Genomic DNA, 20,238 nt, shown 5'->3' with positions numbered 1-20,238 from the left:
TTTAACAACACCTTTGAGAATTTTGACTGGAAAGGGGAGGTTAAGTCTGTGTGTGGTGAGAGGCTTGGGGCAGTTTCTCTCATCTTGTATGTCTGCAGCCATGAAATTAGAAGGCAATTGCTTCTTGGCCGGAAAGCTAGGACAAATCTAGACAATATGTTAAAAAGCAAAGACATCACTTTGCCAACAGAAGTCTGTATTTTCTGGCTATAATCTTTCCTGTAGTCATGTACAGATGTGAGAGCTGGACAATAAAGAAGGCAGAATATGGAAGAATTAATGCCTTTAAACTATGGTGCTTCAAAAGACTCTACACAGTCCCTTGGAAAGTAAGGAGATCAAACCAGTCAATCTTAAAGGAAATCAATCCTGAATTGATTTGGAAGGACTGTTTGGAAGGACTGATGCTGAAGCTGAAGCTCTAATACTTTGGCCACCTGATGGAAACACCTGATTGGAAAAGACCCCGATGCTGGGCAAGATTGAAGGCAGAAAAAGAAGTCGACAGAGGATGAGATGGTTGGATGGCATCACCGACTCGATGGATATGAGTTTGAGCAAGCTCCGGGAAATGATGAGGGCCTGGTAAGCCTGTCGTGCAGCAGTCCATAGGCTTGCAATGAGTTGGACACGACTTGGCGACTGAACAACAAAGAGCAAGAAAGCAGAGAGCCGTTGAGACGTGACACAGGCGAGTTTCTTAGTGGAGTTCGAGTTTATTAGTGGAGCTCAAGTTGGTAAGAAGGAATAGGGATGTAAAAGGGATGAGGGAGTTTACAGCCAATGAGAGTAGTTGATTATTATTATTACTACTACTACTCTACAACTATCATTGAAAGAAATGGGAGAAAGGATTGCTCAGCGGCCCAAACCGGTTAAAAAATGTCGTGGTGAAAGTAGAGGGAATTCCTGTCAGATGAATTCTTTCTTGTCTATGAAGTAACAGGTGATGCTACCTGCTGCGACTAAGCAGGGAGACGGTTGGTAAAGCTCAGCTCTTCATTGATCCTACCAACTCAATGCTGGGCTTTTGGTGGCCCTACATGCTCTCGTTTTCTCTAAGGAATAGCGCTTGATGTGGTTGATGATGAGAACTGTTGATTGAGCAGGCGCGACAGCGTCGGCGATAGGACAGCCGAAACTACCACTCCCAGGATGCAGTGCGGCTCCTGGGAAGTACGAGGACTGGGAACGCCGCCGGCCCCGCCCCACCTCTCGCTCCCATTGGATGAGCGCTCACATTCCCAGGGGGCCGCGCGCGGGCGGGGCGCTTTTTTGCGGAAGCCGGTGGCGTCCGGTCCAGCCTCCTCTGGGAACCGGCAGCCTGCGACCCGGTGCTGATCCGAGCGGCTCTGTCCTGACGCGGCGAGTTCTCGCACGGTGCCCGGACAGGTAAAAGCAGCGGGGAGAACGGGGTGGAAGGCGGAGAGACGACGGCACGGGGACCGCAGAGGTGCTCACGGGAAGGTGGAATTAGGAGGCAATGGAAGGGTGACTAGGGCTTCTCTGGTGTCGACAGTTCGAATGGTCGGACAGGTCCACTTTGGATTAAGTGCGTTTTATACACCTAAAAAGGCCTCGAGCGAAAGAGTCCGAATGCGTCACAAGTTGTTACAGAAGAGAAAAAAAAATGTTAAATTTTCCCTCACTTTGTATTCCACAAGACCCGTTTGTAGGTTTCGAATCTCTTGAGATTTCTTGAATCTTCTAAAAACTCTACGCCCTAGTTTCGATGACGTCACTTTCTGCCTTACCTTCTACTTCTGGGTTTGTAACCCTCTGCGAGCCCTTCCTCCAAGGCCTAGTGTTGTCGTTTCTTCTTCCTCAGTTCAAATAGGAACTCTCTCTCTCTCTGCCCAGACTTATTTCCTCAGCGTCAGACCTGTATGGTGATGTTCTTGTTGTTACTATTGGCCGATATTTAACGAACTGAACGCGTACTAGACTCTTGAGGAAATGCTTTACACCTCCCTCCTCCTCCATAACCTTCACCAACAGTTATCTTTATGTTTTATGAATTGCTTCCAGCTACCTGTAACTCCATGGTCTCATCCTCGATCCCAGAGGATACTGTTATGTTTTGGACATTCTTTCACTTTGAATAGCTGTGACTGAAAGCAGAGCCACTCATATGTTTTACAAACATTTATTGAACAGCTAATATGAGCTAGACGCTCTTCTAACTGCAGGGGATATAGCTGGTAATAAGATAGATCGCTACTCTCAGTAGCTTACATGTATGTGAGTGTGTGTGGAAGGGGCAAACAGAAAGAATCAAGATGATGTTATATGGTGGTGGTGGTGAATGCAAAACAGAACAGGTATTTTTTACTTGACAGGGTAATCTCCTGTCTTGAGAAAGTGACAAGGATTAGGTTGGGTCTCAGAGCATCACCCTAAAAGAATATTTGCAATACCAACAAGAATATTCTTGATCTGGGACCAGATTTCAGGATTTTCATAAACATATCTTCTTTTTCTCCCATATAAACGATTGTTCTTCATTCTTCTGTCTCTTCCAAGGTTATTGCATCAGAATTGGTGGTTTTCTGTCATTTGCTTATTTCCTCTCTGAGAAGAGTTGAGGACTGCATTACTCTCAGCTCAACTCATTTATCTTACTTAGGGAGATAGCTTGGTAATCAAAATATTGTTCTTGCCAGCTCCTACTGGATATAAAGTTATCTACCATTTATGTGTGTGTATGAAAGTCACTCAGATGTGTCCAACTCTTTGTGACCCCATGGAGCCCACCAGGCTCCTCTGTCCATGGAATTCTACAGGCAAGAATACTGGAGTAGGTAGCCATTCCCTTCTCCAGGGAATCTTCCCCTCCCAGGGATTGAACCTGGGTCTCCAGCATTGCAGGCAGATTCTTTACCATCTGAGCCACCAGGGAAGCCCCCATAAAACCAAAAGATGCTCAGTGTTGATTAATTTATTAAATATTTGAGGGATTATTATATGTAAGGCACTGTGCTGGGTTTTGAGAACCTAGTGAGGATAAAATAGACACTTTGACCTCTCTTCCAAGAAGAAATAATTGTATACTGAGGAAATTCCCAATATACAGTCTGACACCTGCATTTTTTTTTAATTTTTTCATTGTCCAAGATGAGATAATCACAAGAAATCTTCTGAACAGTTGTGTACATTCTTAGATTATTCACTCTTAAACTTTATTGCATTTATTTGTTTCTGTCTTCCATATTGTACTCTGGCTCCCTTGAGTATAGCTATCCTTTCTCACTGGTCTTCATGCCTCCAGTGTATGCTATACTGAGTGCTTAGAACATGTGTTGAACTGAAATTGAAAGACTACTTGAGCAAATACAAAGTACTTAATTTATGTGAGGCCTTGTTTTTACATATGGCCATTATCCTTATCCCTAAATCGTCTCATTTGCCAAATGCCGACTGTTCCATCTCATCCAGCTAGTTCGTGAACCTTCTCTAGCATGCCTTCTCTTGTTCCATGCAGTGTGCTCAGCTGCTTCAGTCGTGTCCCACTCTTTGTGACCCCATGGACTAGCCCACCAGGCTCCTCTGTTCATGGGATTCTCCAGGCAAGAATACTGGGGTGGGTGATCATACCCTCTTCCAGGTGATCTTCCCCACCTAGGGATAGAATCCGGGCCTCTTGTGTCTCATGTATTGGCAGGCAGGTTCTTTACCACTAGTGCCACCTTCCTGAGCACCTTCCATCTCCACCTGCATTTAATTTAATGGGCCAGTTTAATAGTATGGCCCATGATACAAGGGTGGAAAATTTAATTTTCTTAACATATATTCTGTGAAACATCCTGCTAATAAACTGTTGTAAGGATTAAACATAATACATCTTCTTGCAGTAATACAATTAATGATATGGAATGCTTTCTTTTGATTTAGCATTGGCCATTACCATGCACTATGTGGCAAGTTAATTTTTCCATTTCTTTGTTCTGTTTAAATAGTTGCACTACCTTTATTCATATAGTACATTGTAGTATTACTTGGTTTTCACTTGATACAAACACCTTTCAGTATTATTTTCTGTTTAGCTTGAGATAATTTATGTGTTAATGTTATTTTTCCACACCGTCATTTTCAGACTATCAGATAAAAAAAGTCCCAGCTCTTGTAAATCATTACTGCAAGAGATAAATTTTGTCTCTATAACAGATTTTAAAACACAGCAGGAATACAAGAGTGCTTGAGTCATGATTGTCATGATTTTAGGATGTGCCAACCTAACAGCAGCCAGACATGCTTCCAGTACATTAAAAATTAAGCACTATTATTTTAGGGAATATCTTGGCACCTATGCCTTTGTAATTCAAGTGCAACACTGAATTGTGTGCCATCACTCATTCAATGGGTATACGTGTAGATAATCCAGGATACTTTATATATTTTTAATGTTATCAAAATAAAAATACAGAATTAAAAAAAATTGTCCAAACGCATAGACTTGAGTGTGAGAAACACCAGCTCATCCTTTTTCAATACTCAGTTCTCTGAAAGCATCTTCAACTTCCATTTGAAGATGCCTCCACTGAGGAGGAGCATTTATATTGTTGCTGTGCTGTTTTGTTAGCAGTTTTTTTTTAAATGCAAGCAGCCTCTTACTTACAAATGGATATAACTCAAAAACTCCTTTGTAAGATTTTTGAAACTCTGGATGCATTTTTTTCTATAAATAAGGGTATTCATGACATTTTGGTTGTTAGGTCAGCCAGTTGCATCTTATATAGCCTTTCATTTAACGGACTAGAAGACCCTCACCACAATTTCTAATAATTCCTCTATAAGAAAAAACTGCATTCAGAATTCTCACTCGGATTCCCCAATAGTATATCTTTTTTGGGGGGGGGATCCCCAGCAGCTGAAACAAAAATGTTCTTTCCTTGGAACTTTCTAGGCAGAAGAAACAGGTCTTTTTAATTGGAGGTTGCCCTTCTGGTCCATTGTTCTAAGGACATGCCTCTAATATGATTAAGGAAAGGGATTAGATAGAGGTTTTTGAGAGGTCAGGGAGGCAAGTTGGGGTGATAATGAATATGTAGAGGGAGGAGACTAGGAGTGATTTGAGAGGAACAGTGAGTTTCCAAGACGGGAATTTGTTGTGTCCTCAAAAAACATGTGTTGAATCCTGACCCCTGCTACCTGTGAATGGGACCTTATTTGGAAATAGGGTCTTTGCATATATAATTAAGATGTAAGTTAAAATGAGGTCATACTGGAGTAGGTGTCCTTATGAGAAGAGACACAGAGACTCTCATGTGAAGACATGGACGCACCAAAGAACACCACGGATTGCTGGCAAACCACCAGAAATTAGGAAGAGACAGGGAAGGATTCCCCGCTACAGATTTTAGAGGGAACATGGACCTGCCAACGTCTTGATTTGGGGCTTCTGGCCTCCAGAACTATGAGACAATAAATTTCTGTTGTTTTCAACTTTGCATCTTTTGGTGTTTTGTCACAGCAGCCCCAGGAAACTCATTCAGGATTCTTAGCAGAAATGTAGTGGAATAGGGTTAATGGCTGTGGGACAAAGCAAGGAGTGAGAAGAGAACAGGGAAGAACTGTGGTAAGACGACTTTCCTTTATATTTCGTTATCTTTTTTTCCTCTTCTCTCTATGGCTTAGAATTTAATTCTTTTTCTTCTTGACTATGATCTTATATAGCACTTTATCATTTATCGGGCATTCACATACTCCTCATTATTAGCAGAACCATATTTTCTGACTTCATATGCAATATTCTTTGTACCATAGTTATTTCCATTATTCCAGTATTCCTTTAGACATTACAGATTCTGTTGCAAGAGCATTGTAGTGGGGGTATGTGAGACTTGATTATAGGTGTGAGTTTTAGCAATATAGGAGCGAATAAGAAATGCTTGTTAGTGACATCTGAGAGGAGAATAAAGTTTCTGTGGCTTTATACCCAGTATGTAATAGTCAGGCATTTTTAAAATTGAGGACTTTTAAAATTGACTAAAACACTGTATGCATAGCTTCCATAGCTATCCTTATATCCACTGTTCTTAGTTATATTCCAAATAATGTCATCCCCCTTCTAGGTGATTTGTATGCTTGTGCGTAGTTGCTCAGTCATGTCTCTTTTGTGACCCCATGGACTGTAGCCTGCTAGGTTCCTCTGTCAGTGGAATTTCCCAGGCAAGGATACTGCAGTGAGTTGCCATGTCTTCCTTCAGGGGATCTTTCTGACCCAGGGATTGAACCCTTATCTCCTGTGTCTCCTGCATTACAGATGGATTCTCTACCTGCAGAGCCGTTGGATTACACTTTATATAAACTTGAAGATTGCTGTCACATTCCATCTAAGTCTTTTTCATGTTTAATATTTCTAGTCCTCTAGCCATTTTTTAGATGATAACAGTCTCCAAGTCTCTCACCATACTTTGCACTTCTGTCTAGTCTTAATACACTGTCCCAGAATTGAACTCAGTATTATGCATGCGTTCTAACCAACACAGGGTATAATGGCAAGAGTACTTAAAGAGATCAAGACACCCTGTTACTTAATGTAATTTTAAGATTTCATAAGCATAAGCATTTTAAGCAATTACCTCATAACCCTTCATAAACAACTTATGGTCCACTAAGACCCTAGATATTTTTGTATTGTTGCTAAAGTCAGTTTTCTTCTTTAAGGCTGCTACATTTTCATCTCTTTGTCTCAGGGACCATATGATTTGTCATCACTGTTTCTCTTGTGTTTTTGTTCCATTCCACAGCATGTCTCTCCGACCCTTACCAATGGCCTCCTTCCTTGTAAAAATCCAGTGACTGTTTTACAGTCCTAATGTTATCAGTGAACAGAGCTGGGAGGTGACACTTGTTCCTTCTTGAAGTTTTGTTTTGTTTTTTCCCCCCCTTTGGCTTCAAGATCACCACACTTTCCTGGCTTTCCTCTTACTTTCCTGGTTGGTCCTCCTCTCTCTTCTTTGTGGGTCTCTATTCATCTACCTTTGCCTCAACTATTTGGTATACCTTGGGTTTTGTCTTTGGTTTGTCCCTCAGCTGTAGTTACGCCTTTCGTTTTTTTCTGTATGCAATGTGTCTTCAGCAAAAAATGCATGTTTATTATTGCAGGTCTAGATGAGCTTATCTAGGGTTAAGAGAGTGCAGAACCAGTCCCCATGGGAAGTCAGCATTTAGAGGTCAGCTAGCAGAGGAGGATTCAGCAGGGAGACAGAAGGAGCAGCCAGACCTGTAGGAGTGTTTCCAGAAGGAGGGTTATTTAGCTGTGTTGAGTATTCTTGAGAGATCAATTGAGGTGAGACTAGAGAAGTGAATACAGAATTTTGCTATGTAGAGGCTGTTGATGCTCTTCACAGGCATGGTTTTCTGGAGTGTTGAGAGCAAAAGCCAGATTATAGGAAGCTGAAGAACTACAAGGAGATAGAGATGCAGTGATAGTGTATAAATGATTTTAAGAAATGGACCAGTACCTGGAGCATGTTAGAGGGTCAGATCAAGCTTTTTTTAAAAAAAAGTTAATTATTTTAATTGGAGGCTAATTCTTTACAATACTGTAATAGTTTTTGCTATACATTGACATGAATCAGCCATGGGTATACATTTGTTCCCATCCTGAACCTCCATCCCCCCTCCCTCCCTGTTTCATCCCTCAGGGTCATCCCAGTGCGCTGGCCCTGAGCTTCCTGTCTCATGCATCGAACCTGGACTGGCAATCTATTTCACATATGATAACATATATGTTTCAGTGTTATTCTCTTAAATTTTCCCACCCTCTTCTTCGCCCACAGAGTCCAAAAGTCTGTTCTTTACATCTGTGTCTCTTTTGCTGTCTCTCATATAGGGTCATCATTACCATATTTCTAAATTCCACATATATGCGTTAATATACTGTATTGGTGTTTTTCTTTCTGACTTATTCACTCTCTATAATAGGTTCCAGTTTCATCCACCTCATTAGAACTGATTCAAATGCATTCTTTTCAATAGCTGAGTAATAGTCCATTGTATACCGGAGCTTTCTTATCCATTCATCTGCTGATGGACATCTAGGTTGCCTCCAAGTCCTAGATATTGTAAACAGTGCTGCAGTGAACATTGGGGTACACGTGTCTCTTTCAATTTTGGTTTCCTCAGTGTGTATGCTCAGCAGTGGGATTGCTGGGTCATATGGCGATTCTATTTCCGGTTTTTTAAGGAATCTCCACACTGTTCTCCATAGTGGCTGTACTAGTTTGCATTCCCACCAACAGTGTAAGAGTGTCCTCTTCTCTCCGCACCCTCTCCAGCATTCATTGTTTGTAGACTTTTTGATAGCAGCCATTCTGACTGGTGTGAGATGGTACCTCATTTTGATTTTGCATTTCTGGTTTTGATGTGCATTTCTCTGATAATGAGTGATGTTGAGCATCTTTTCATGTGTTAGTCTTATTTGAAGAAATTTCTGTTTGGTTGTATATTTTTCTGGAATTGAGCTGCAGGAGCTGCTTGTATGTTTTTGAGATTAATTCTTTGTCAGTTGCTTTGTTTGCTATTATTTTCTCCCTTTCTGAAGGCTGTCTTTCACCTTGCTTATAGTTTGCTTCTTTGTGTAAAACTGTTAAGTTTAATTAGGTCCCATTTGTTTATTTTTGCTTTTATTTCCAATATTCTGGGAGGTGGGTCATAGAGGATCCTGCTGTGATTTATGTTGGAGAGTGTTTTGCCTGTGTTTTCCTCTAGGAGATTTATAGTTTATAGTCTTACATTGAGATCTTTAATCCATTTTGAGTTTATTTTTGTGTATGGTGTTAGAAAGTGTTTCAACTATTATCTCCTCAAGTATTTTCTCATGGCTTTTCTTTTTGTCTTCTTCTGGGACTCCTGTGATTTGAACATTGGGGCATTTAACATTGTCCCAGAGGTCTCTGAGGTTGTCCTCATTTCTTTTAATTCTTTTTCCTTTTTTCCTCTATGCTTCATTTAATTCCACCATTCTATCTTCCACCTCACTTATTCTATCCTCTGCCTCAGTTATTTACTGTTGGTTCCCTACAGACGCTTTTGACCTCTGTTATTGCATTATTCATTATTGATTGACTCTTTTTTTTTATTTCTGTTAGATCCTGGTTAAACATTTCTTGCATCTTCTCAATCCTTGTCTCTAGTCTGTTTATCTGTAACTCCATTTTGTTTTGAAGATTTTGGATCACCTTTACTGTAATTATCCTGAATTCTTTTTCGGGTAGACTCCCTATCTCTTCCTCTTTTGTTTGGTTTGGTGGGCATTTATAATGTTCATTTACCTGCTGACTATTTCTCTGCCTTTTCATTTTGTTTATTGCTGTGTTTGGGGGTGGCCTTTCTGTAGGCTGGAAGTTTGTGGTTCCTCTTTATTGTGGAGGTTCCTCCCTGTGGATGGGGTTGGACTAGTGGCTTGTCAAGGTTTCCTGGTTAGGGAAGCCTGTGTCCGTGTTCTGGTGGGTGGAGCTGGATCTCTTCTCTCTGGAGTGCAATGAAGTGTCCAGTAGTGATTTTTAGGATGTCTGTGGGTTTAGTGTGACTTTTGGCCACCTGTATATTAATGCTCAGGGCTGTGTTCCTGCATTGCTGGAGAATTAGCTTGGTATGTCTTGCTCTGGAACTTGTTGGCTCTTGGGTGGAGCTTGGTTTCAGTGTAGGTAAGGAGGCTTTTGGATGAGCTCTTGTTGATTAATGTTCCCTGGAGTCAGGAGTTCTCTGGTGTTCTCAAGTTTTGGATTTAAGCCTCCTGCCCCTGGCTTTCAGTCTTATTCTTACAGTAGCCTCAAGAATTCTCCATCTATACAGCGTTGATGATAAAACATCTAGATTAATGGTGAAAAGCTTCTCCACAGTGGGGGACACCCAGAGAGGTTCACAGAATTGCATGGAGAAGAGAAGAGGGATGAGGGAGACAGAAGTGACCAGGAGGAGAAGGGAGGGAGTCAAAAGGGGAGAGAGCCATCTAGCCAGTAATCAATTCCCTATGTGCTCACCACAGCCTGGAATGCCCAAAGAGATTCACAAAGTTGGGTAGAGAAGAGAAGGGGGAGGGAGGAGATAGAGGTGACCTGTGGGAAAAAAAGGAGAGTCAAAAGGGGAGAGAGGAATCAAGCCAGTAATCACACCCCTAAGTAAAAATGGGTACTGAAGATTAGGTTCTTAAAGGTGCAAAATAGATAACAAATACCAGAAAGCAAAGATTAAAAATTTAGAGTAGAGGTTAGACTCTCAATATTAACAATATTAAGAATACAAAACAAAATCACAAAAATTATGAAAAATATATGTGAAATTTGCTTTAAAAATAGTCTTTTTTTGCAAGGTGATAGTAGATTATAAAAATGAAAAGGGAGTAATAAAGAATTTAAAAATAAAACAAATTTTAAAAAAGTTAAAAAAGTTATAGTAAAATATATCTAGGAATTTGTCTGGAGCTGCTGAGGGCAGTGTGGGGTCAGTTCAGTTTCAGATAGTCCTTGTTCCAGCTTATACTTCTTCTCAAGGTCTATAGGCCCCTTCCAGTGCTTAGTCAATGCTAACTAAAGGTTTTAATCTGTTGCACCTGTCACTTTTAGAGTGGCTCCTTGTTCTTTCTTTTTTTTTTTTGTTTTTTGTTTTTTTGTTTTTTTTTTTTTGTTCTTTCTTTATTTTGCCTTCAAGTCTCTTCAGTGTAATTTCTGCCGACAGAAGCAGGCGAAGGTGGTCACTTCTTTAGGCTCACTTGTTCAGTTGTGTTGTGGGGAGGGAGGAACACGGCAAACAAATATCACTGCCATGTTTGGGGAGTGCTCGCAGTGTATAGACCACATGGGGTTTGCCCCAGCTCACGATGGCCTGTGCTTTCCCAGTCTGTACTACTCAGGCTCCAGGTTGCTCTGCAGGGGAACTATCCAAAGTGGGCCCTGCGTTTTTGTGAACTTCCCAGGTCTAAACTGCTCAGGTTCAGGTTCTCGGGTACTCCACAAAGGCACAGACTTGGTTGGGCATGCGTTTTGTGCCCTTCCCAGGTCTGAGCAGCTCAGGTGACCAGGTTTTTAGTGAGCACACTGTCCCATGTGGGCTGTTCATCTTAATCTCCTCCCTGGTCCTGGCACCTTGGTTTCCCAGGTGCACTGCAAGAGCACTGTTGCAGTTGTGCCATATGTCTCCTCTGACTGGGACCCTCCTGGCAGATGTCAACCATCCAGGATCCCAGGAAGACGTGGTTAGGATCTGGGAGCCTGCTCACAGTTTGGTGGAGGATGCTGTCTCTGGGACTGAGATGGCCCCTCGCCTTTGGGCTATGGCTGTTGCACGCCTGCCTCTCTGCCTCCAGTGGGTGAGGGGCCAGTCCGCGGCCAGCCAGCACTCCTTTGGTGATCATTCAGTCCTTTGTTTTGTGAGCTGCCCAGGCTGTGCCTCAGGTTAGAGCTTTTTGTGGGAAAGTTCTCTCTCTCTCTCTTTTTTGCTCTCTTTCTGGCTACCCCATGGTTTGGCTTGCTGTCTCACCTTAGCTCCCTCAGATTGCCCTCAGGGCATTCAGGCCCGGTCCTTACCCTAAGCAGTGCAGCCTGTGCCTCCCTGTTCAGCACCTGCTCGCTGCTGGCAGATGCGAGCATCTGGGCTACTTCTTCCACTGGCAGTTGCAGTTAGGCTTGTATTCTGTGAGTTTTCTTTTTCTTTCTCTCGGTTATGTTGCCCTCTGAGATTCCAAACTCCCCACACACCCGCCATTGAGAGGGTTTCCTGGTGTTTGGAAACTTCTCCTTCACGACTCCCTCCCCGGGATGGGTCTCTGTCCCAGACTCTTGTCTCTCTTTTTGTCTATTATATTTTGTCCTACCTCCTTTCGAAGAGAATGGGCTGCCTTTCTGGGTGCTTGGTGTCCTCTGCCAGCGTTCAGAAGTTGTTTTGTGGAAGTTGCTCAGCATTCAAATGATCTTTTGATGAATTTGTGGGGGAGAAAGTGGTCTCCCCGTCCTATTCCTCTGCCAGTTGAGGCTTTTAGAATCAAGAGATACAATGTATGAGAGAGTCATTTGGAAATTAAGACATGCTACTACTTATGTGTTTGGAGAAATCCAGAAAGAAGATGGCTGAGAACACAACCCTTGAAACACTTTCATCTAGAGAGTGAAATGAAGAGACCTCAAGAGGAGTTCAACTCAAAAGACAGATGAGCACTTCTGTATACTATCCTTCTTAACAAGGATATTCCAAGAGGGAATCCCTCACCTCAATATAATTGCTGCGTTTCACAAAATGTGGCCCTGTGAATCACCTGCATCCAGACTGGGTTGGCTTAAATGTATATTTCAGGACCCTACCTCAGGCCTACTTGAACAGAATTTCAGGAGATTGTACCAGGGATTTGAATTTTTAATAAGGGATTCTCACTCTGCCACCCAGGATGACTCTGGCTTATTGGATGAAATGGAGCATGTTAACAAATAACATTAGGTTGAAGAATTAGCTGAAGAATAGGAAGATATTTGTTCATCCCTTTTATAAGTTTATGGCATTAAATAAGAGAAACCTGACTGTTCTGTGGGGAAAGATAGTATACATTCATAAATATGAGGAAAATACACACAAACCTCTTTTTATTGAAGTATGCTTTATTGTGCTTCATGGATTTTGCTTTTTTTTTTTTTTTTTTTTTAACAAATCAAAGGTTTGTAGCGACCCTGCATTGAACAGGTCTATCAGCATCACTTTTCCAGTAATATTTTGTACATTTCATGTCTCTGTGTAACATTTTAATAATTCTTGCAATATTTCAAACTTTTTCATTTTATTTGTTATGGTGATCTGTGATCAGTCATCTCGGATGTTACGATTATGACTTGCTGAAGGCTCACATGATGGTTAGCATTTTTTAGCAATTAAGTATTTTTTATTTAAGACATGAATATTATTTTTTAAGATATAATGCTATTGCACACTTAGTAGACTATAGCATATTATAAACATATCTTCTGTATACATTGGGAAAGCAAAAAGTTCATGTTACTTGTTTTATTGTTATATTTGCTTTATTGTGGTAGTCTAGAACTGAACCTATAGTATCTCCCAGGTATTACTATAGTCTTAAACTCATGCTGTACTGTTTCTGAAATATTTTGTTTATAAAAGATCTTACAATAATTTATAGAACCATTCCTCTCTTGTGGAAGATTTGGGTTGTTTTCACTTTGTCCTGTGATGGTTAATGCCTTCATAGTAGAGGCAGTGTACAGTGTAGAGATAAAATTGTGGGTACTAGAATCATACTTCCTCAGTTTAAATCACAACTTTTGCCACTGTAATTTTAGTTCTGTAATTCTGGATAAATTATGTAAGTCATCTATCCTTAAGTTTCCTCATTTTACTGTAAGTGTCATAGTAGTGTATTAATTTAATTGATGTAAGGATTAAATGAGTTAATAAATGTAAAGTGTTTAAAATTATGCCTGGCATATAGTAAGTACTTTATACATATGGGCTATTATTATTGATAATACATGTATTTGTAAATCTAGAATCTAACTTTTATTGAACTATTTCCCTAGGATAAATTTTCAAGATGAGATCACTTCATTAAAGAATGAAGACTCTTTCTGTCCCTTTGCCATCTATGGTCATTGCTTTTCAGAGGGTGATATCAATTTGTGCTGTATAATTTGCAAATGCAACCTATCTATCAATGTAATTGTGTGTGTATGTATGTATCATATGCATTGCATTGTATACACACACATATACATAAAAGTATATATATATATGTATCCATTTGATTTGTCTCTGTATTTGAATGCACATCAGTATGTTTTAGGCTTATACAAGACTGTGACCTTGTTAAGTCTGTTCTGTTTACTCTTACAGTGCCTTGGTCAATATTGTCATGGATGGATGGATGGATATTGGTAAATGATAGATAGTAAGTTACTTTTGAAAGGTTATATCAAAGAAATATTCTAAATCTTATGTTTCTTTTTTTTTCTTTTTGATAGATTGAAGCCATGGCCATTCTTTTTGCTGTTGTTGCCAGGGGAACCACTATCCTTGCCAAACATGCTTGGTGTGGAGGCAACTTCCTGGAGGTGACAGAGCAGATTCTGGCTAAGATACCTTCTGAAAATAACAAACTAACGTACTCACATGGCAAGTGAGTTCTGCTTTGTGTGGGTAGCGGGTAAAAGAAATGAATTATATTATTATACTCAGAACAGTAGAAAACTAGAAAAGCAAGCTTCTCAGTAGATAATTTTAATAAGCTGACAGAACAATAATCTTTACCAGCTTAGAAAATGTCTGGTTCTATTAATTTTAAATTTAGCTAAAAATTATTTTATTCTGTCACCTAAGTGTTACTTGTATTTTAAAGAACAATATGGAAATGTTAGATATAAAAGTGACTCTGCTATAGAGCTCTAGGATATGTGAAACTTGATATAGTTATGATAAATAATAATTATTTGTTCATTCTTTCTGTAAATATTTACTGAGCACTTAACTGTCACCAGACACTTTGGTGGTGCTGGAGATACATGAAATTACTCAGTATTTGTCCTCGTTGTTTAATGGAGGTTATAGTTTAATGAAGGAGATGGTCAAATTCATAGATAATCACAGTAGAGAGTAGAAAGTAGTGGGTAGGGGGTGGTATTCCAGGTAGAAGGAACAGCTGGTAGAGAAGTATGGAGACATGAGCTCATAATGCATATTTAGTGAACTTCGGGTGATTCTCTGTGACTGGTGTACAACGTCATGAAAATAAAGCTAGAGAGATTGACAGAAGAGAAGTCCTATAGGGCCTCATAGGCCATGTTAAGGGGTTGTACATTACGCAGTGGGCAATGGGAAGGCATTGAACGTTTCCAGCTGGAGTGTGACATGGTAAGGTTTTGCTTTAGAAAGATCACTGTTGTGGCTGATTGGAGAATGAATTGAAGGGGGCATAGGTGGGAAATCTTAGTAATCATAAATATTGCCTCAGCCTTCCTTCTTAATACTTAAAAATCTTTTGCTACCTAACTCATCCTAATTTCCTCAGACCCTATCTCAGGAGGAGGTCCTTGTTGGTTTCCAGAACTAACTCCTTATATCATTTAGGATTTAGTGTAAGCTACTGCAACAGAGAGACCCTAAAAGACAGTGTTAATTTATGAGATAGCCCAGAGATGAAGACTTCGGGACTGTTGGAGTGGCTCTGCCAGTTTCAGTTAGTGCCTTCGAATTCTGGCCAAGGCAGCTTCTTCAGTTCTGGTATTTTTTAAGGCACATTCCGGAAGTGGCTGATAGTATTGTTCACTACATCATTATGCAGCTAACCTAGCTGGAAATGGAGACTAAAATTTGTCATTTCTAGCTATGTAGCCATGTGCTCAGCTAAAACTCCATTACTCTGGAAGAAATTCTAGGGTATCAGGAGATAGCTCACAATCTTCTAGTCTACTGTTCTGGGCCTCCAAAATATTTGGATGTGCTCTTCTTCCCAAAAAACACACTTCCTCTCTGCAGGAAGTGGCCCCAAAGATTTATCTGATCGCTTTGTCCAGCTCCAGGTCCAGACAGTCTGGGTGATACAGTCCTCTCCGTCATACCCAGAGATGACTCCTGTGGCCTATTGACATGCAGATGTCACTGCTTCCCGGCAGTATTCAAATAACTACCACACAGTAATTTCAGAGACTCCTGTTCTGACCCAGGAGTGGTTCTGCTTTGCATGAAGAATTTCTTCATCTTTTCTCCCTTTGTTCTCCCAGAGGCTCCTCCTGGTACGTTATCCTCTGTGGCCACATCCAAAATGGGTATTAGTGAGTTTGTCATCTTTGGGAACTGCACAGGTTCCGTAGTCTACTACTCTCTGGTGTAGTTTAGGGTCTGAGAAATTACCTAGGGTTAAATGACCCCAGTTGCTCGTGAGTATGGCTTTAGGGTTTCTTAAAAAATTTGCTGGGCTTAACGATCGTGTTTCTAGTCAGTTCCCAGGAAAATGCTCAGGGAAAGCATGTGTCATCTTTTTAGAGGCAAGACTGGGAAGCAGGATATGTACCTTCCACTCATATTTTATCAGGCAGAACTTATCACATAGCCATATCTAACTCTAAGGGAAGTTGGCTATGTAATCCAATGAAAATGTGGTTATACTGCAAGAAAGCAATGTTACTTATCTGCTGTGTCTTTCTACCTGCATCCTTACCCAGTCCTACCTGGTCTTATTTGGAGTAAGTATCCGTCACTGAGTTGTTTCTTTCTTTTTAAGCTTCTACCTTGGTTTCTTTCCTATAATCATGTTCCATTATCCCAATCAAACATATCTTTTATTTCAGTCAGTTCACTCCACTCTTTCCGACTCTGTGACCCCATGGACGGCAGCACGCCAGGCTTCCCTGTCCATCACCAACTCCCGGAGCTTACTCAAACATGTCCATTGAGTTGGTGATGCCATCCAACCATCATCCTCTGTCATTCCCTTCTCCTCCTGCCTTCAATCTTTCCCAACATCAGGGTCTTTTCCAGTGTTATTACTGTATACCAAAAGAAAAAGTTCCATTTTACTGTATGAAAATAATTTTTTCCTGAAATCTGACCTTCTTCTTGCTATTTCTTTCATTAATAGCATCACCAGTCATTCAGCTGGCTAAGCTTAAAACTTCAGAATCACATTTGACTTCTTCACCAAATCTTTGCCATTCTGCTACAAGAGGTATTTTAGTCTCCTCTCTCCACATTCATCATAGTGTTTGCTCAGACATTCATTGTTTCTCATTCCTAATGACCTCCTCCTAACTGGTTTTTCGGCTCCCTTGGTGGCTCAGTCAGTAAGGAATCCATCTGCAATGCAGATCACCTGCAGCACGGGAGACACAGGTTTGATCCCTGGGTCAGGAAGGTCTCCTGGAGAAGGAAATGACAACCCACTCCAGCATTCTTGCCTGGAGAATTCCATGGACAGAGGAGCCTGGTGGGCTACAGTCCATGGTGTTGCAAACAGTTGGACATGACTGAGCGACTAAACCACAACTGGTCTTTCTGCTTCTAGTTGATCCCTCCTTAAATCTGAATTTAACATTCCTAAGATTATACTTTCTTGCTTAAAACCCAAACTAAGCCTTCATTATTTTGTCTATTTCTGACTTTTCCATCTTTGTCTCTACAGATATCTTTGTCATTCCCAGACCAATCTACGTTATTTTAAGCTTTGGTATATATATATTTTTGATCTTGCATCTTGGAATGTCCTTCCCCTCCTAGGTCCCCTGGTACATTTTTGCTCTTTTTACATGTCCCAAATGAAATACTTTCTAATTTTCACTTTAATTCTTCTAAAAGGGTGATTCTAATAATGTCCCTTCCTTCACCAGGTACTCAGGGTAAAGTTTCTTAACTCAGCTTGAAAAATTCTTCAAGATTTGCTTCTTCTGGCCCCATCTCTCATTACTTGAGCCCTCAGTTTTGTTCTTCAGCCATACTTAGCTATGTGCATATCAATTCTGGGTTCGTTCTCTCTTTTTAGCCTCTGCAATAGCTGTTACTTTTTCAAAATTTGAGTTTGTCTTCCTGAGCTTATGTTTCCTCTTCTAGAAACCCCTGAAAACTCCAAGACTGTGCCAGGTGCCCCCTTTTTATGTGTCTCCATAGCATCTTGTCAGAGAAGGCAATGGCACCGCATTATAGTACTCTTGCCTGGAGAATCCCATGGATGGAGGAGCCTGGAAGACTGCAGTCCATGGGGTCGCTGAGGGTAGGACACGACTGAGCGACTTCACTTTCACTTTTCACCTTCATGCATTGGAGAAGGAAATGGCAACCCACTCTGGTGTTCTTGCCTGGAGAATCCCAGGGACAGGAGAGCCTGGTGGGCTGCCATCTGTGGGGTTGCACAGACTCGGACATGACTGAAGTGACTTAGCAGCAGCATAGTATCCTGTATTTATTCATTATAGCACTTCTGACAATGTGTTATAATTGCAATCCTCCTTTTTTGTCTCTGTCCCCTGACTATAGGCTCCTTGATGGCAGCAGCCATACCTCATTACCTCCTATGGTCTTTGTGCCAAGGTACTCCCAAGTGTGGTTTTGTTGTTGTTGTCCAGTCATCAAGTTGTGTCTGACTCTTTGTGACCCAATGGACTGCAGCATGCCAGGTTCCCTGTCCCTCATCGTCTCCTGGAGTTTGCCCAAGTTCACATCCATTGAATCAGTGATGTCATCCAACCATCTCACTCTCTGTCGACCTCTTCTTCTGCCTTCAATCTTTCCTAGCATCAGTTTTTTCCAAGGAGTCAGCTGTTTGCATCAGGTGGCTGAAGTATTGGAGCTTCATCTTTAGCATCAGTACTTTCAATGAGTATTCAGGATTGATTTCCTTTAAGATTGACTGGTTTGATCTCCTTGCTGTCCAAGGAACTCTCAAGAATCTTCTCCAGCACCACAATTCGAAAGCATCAATTCTAAGTGTGGTTTCAGTTCAGTCCGGTCACTCAGTCGTGTCTGACTCTTTGCAACCCAATGTACTGCAGCACACCAGGCTTCCGTGTTTTATTACCAACTCCTGGGGCCTGCTCAAACTCATGTACATCGAGTTGGTGATGCCATCCAACCATCTCATCCTATATCGTCCCCTTCTCCTCCTGCCTTCAATCTTTCCCAGCATCAGGGTCTTTTCCAATGAGTCAGTTCTTTGCATCAGGTGGCCAAAGTATCAAGAGTTTCAGCTTCAGCATCCGTCCTTCCAAAGAACTTCCAAAGTCCTTGAGAACCCCATGAAAAGTATGAAAAGGCAAAAAGTGTGGTTTAGCAGAAACCAATTTTGTGGGGGGAATGATGACTTCTATTTTTGCACCTGCTGTGTTTGTCTATGGTATGTCTAGTTAGATATGTCTAGCCAACAGTAGCATATTCAGGCCTTGAGCTCAGGAGATAGGTCAGATTTAGATTTGGAAATCAGTGTAATTGTATTAGCTGAAAACAGGTATCAGCAGCAAAACATGAAAGTGGGTGCCACCCTCCAAGGAATCTTTGTGAGAAAAGCAGGGGGCTGAGGATGCTGGAAAGCATCAACAGAGAGGGAAAGAGATTACCATATAAACCAGGCAAGCCTGGTGTCAAAAAATCTAGTGAAGAGAGAGCAGTTTCTAGAGGAAGGAAGTGGTCAGCAGTATCAAATGTGTCAGAGAGAGCCACTGGATGTGGAGTGTGGAAATGATTGGTGGAGTTGATGTGAACAGTTTCAGAGTGGTGGAGGAAGACATTTGAGTTCCAACACCTCCTTATAATTCATATCAAACCTCTATGTGAACGTTAATGATACAATTCAGCAGCTACTCTTGTGTATCTACTTGCCCAGAGTAGAAATCTGGGAAGCAAAATCAAATTATCCCTCTGCCTCAACCTCAATAGCCAGTCCTCAAGTTCTTTTATCTGTTCCTTCTTCGTTGTCCATAGTACTTTAGTTTGTTTCCTTCAGTGTTCTACTTAGTAGTCTCCTGCCTGCTCCTCCTTTTGATTAGTTCTCATACTCTAGCCAAAGCATCCTTTTCTGTGGCAGTTCTGATCACACTCCCCTTGCTAAGACCGTTTGATGCTTGATCGTTGATCTTAGGATTATATAGATACAGTGAGACTTGAAAACCTTATACAAGATTTGAAAGTATTTGCTTACAGCCTCCTTTGTGGAAGCCATTTATTTTTGTTCTGTACATTCTATACTTTAGTCATGTTAATTAATTTTACTTTCAAACCCAGCATGCGCTGTTTTATCTCGAAGCCCTTAAGCCTGTTGGTCTTCACTTGTTCTTCTTGCCATCTCTTACTTGGTCTTCAGGTTCAGCTCAGACATGTGCTCCGGGATGTCCTCCAGTTACCCTTTGCCAAACTCCTCTATATAGATATAGGTGTCTCTTCTATATCCCTATAGCACCATGTACTGCCTTTAACTCTTCCCCTCCCCTCTAACTCTTTGTCATCCTCCTTACTATGCAGTTCCACAGTTGCCTACACTTTCATTCTCTGAAGGCATGGACTGATGATTTTGCTTATTTGTATCCTCAGCACCTAACCCAGTAACTGGCTCCGAGTCGATGCCAAATATATGTCATTGTTGAGTATCTGGTAGAAAAAAATGTTTGCTCTGTGTGGCCCATTTGGGTGTTTATCTTAATTATGTGTCCTTCAGATGTCATCTCTTGTTCAAACCTTAAGAATCTGAGACTTCGCTAGCAATCCAGTGGTTAGGATTCAGTGCTTTCCCTGCTGGGGCCTGGGTTCAGTCCCTGG

General features: G+C 41.2%; 1 protein-coding gene across 2 annotated transcripts in view; it reads left to right on the top strand.

Annotated features, from left to right (window-relative positions):
• The first annotated feature begins 1,295 nt into the window (after positions 1-1,295).
• Positions 1,296-20,238, top strand: part of VAMP7 (vesicle associated membrane protein 7) — an 87,684-nt gene continuing 68,741 nt past the window's right edge. For both annotated transcript variants that reach the window (XM_052663203.1, XM_052663204.1), the window contains exons 1-2: positions 1,296-1,392; positions 13,968-14,122. In XM_052663203.1, coding sequence (XP_052519163.1) covers positions 13,977-14,122 — 146 coding nt within the window. In that variant the 5' untranslated portion in view covers positions 1,296-1,392; positions 13,968-13,976. The remainder of the gene's footprint in view (positions 1,393-13,967; positions 14,123-20,238) is intronic.

Source organism: Budorcas taxicolor, chromosome X (assembly GCF_023091745.1).
Source record: "Budorcas taxicolor isolate Tak-1 chromosome X, Takin1.1, whole genome shotgun sequence".
Taxonomy (NCBI): domain Eukaryota; kingdom Metazoa; phylum Chordata; class Mammalia; order Artiodactyla; family Bovidae; genus Budorcas; species Budorcas taxicolor.
This window is presented reverse-complemented; position numbering and strand designations above follow the sequence as displayed.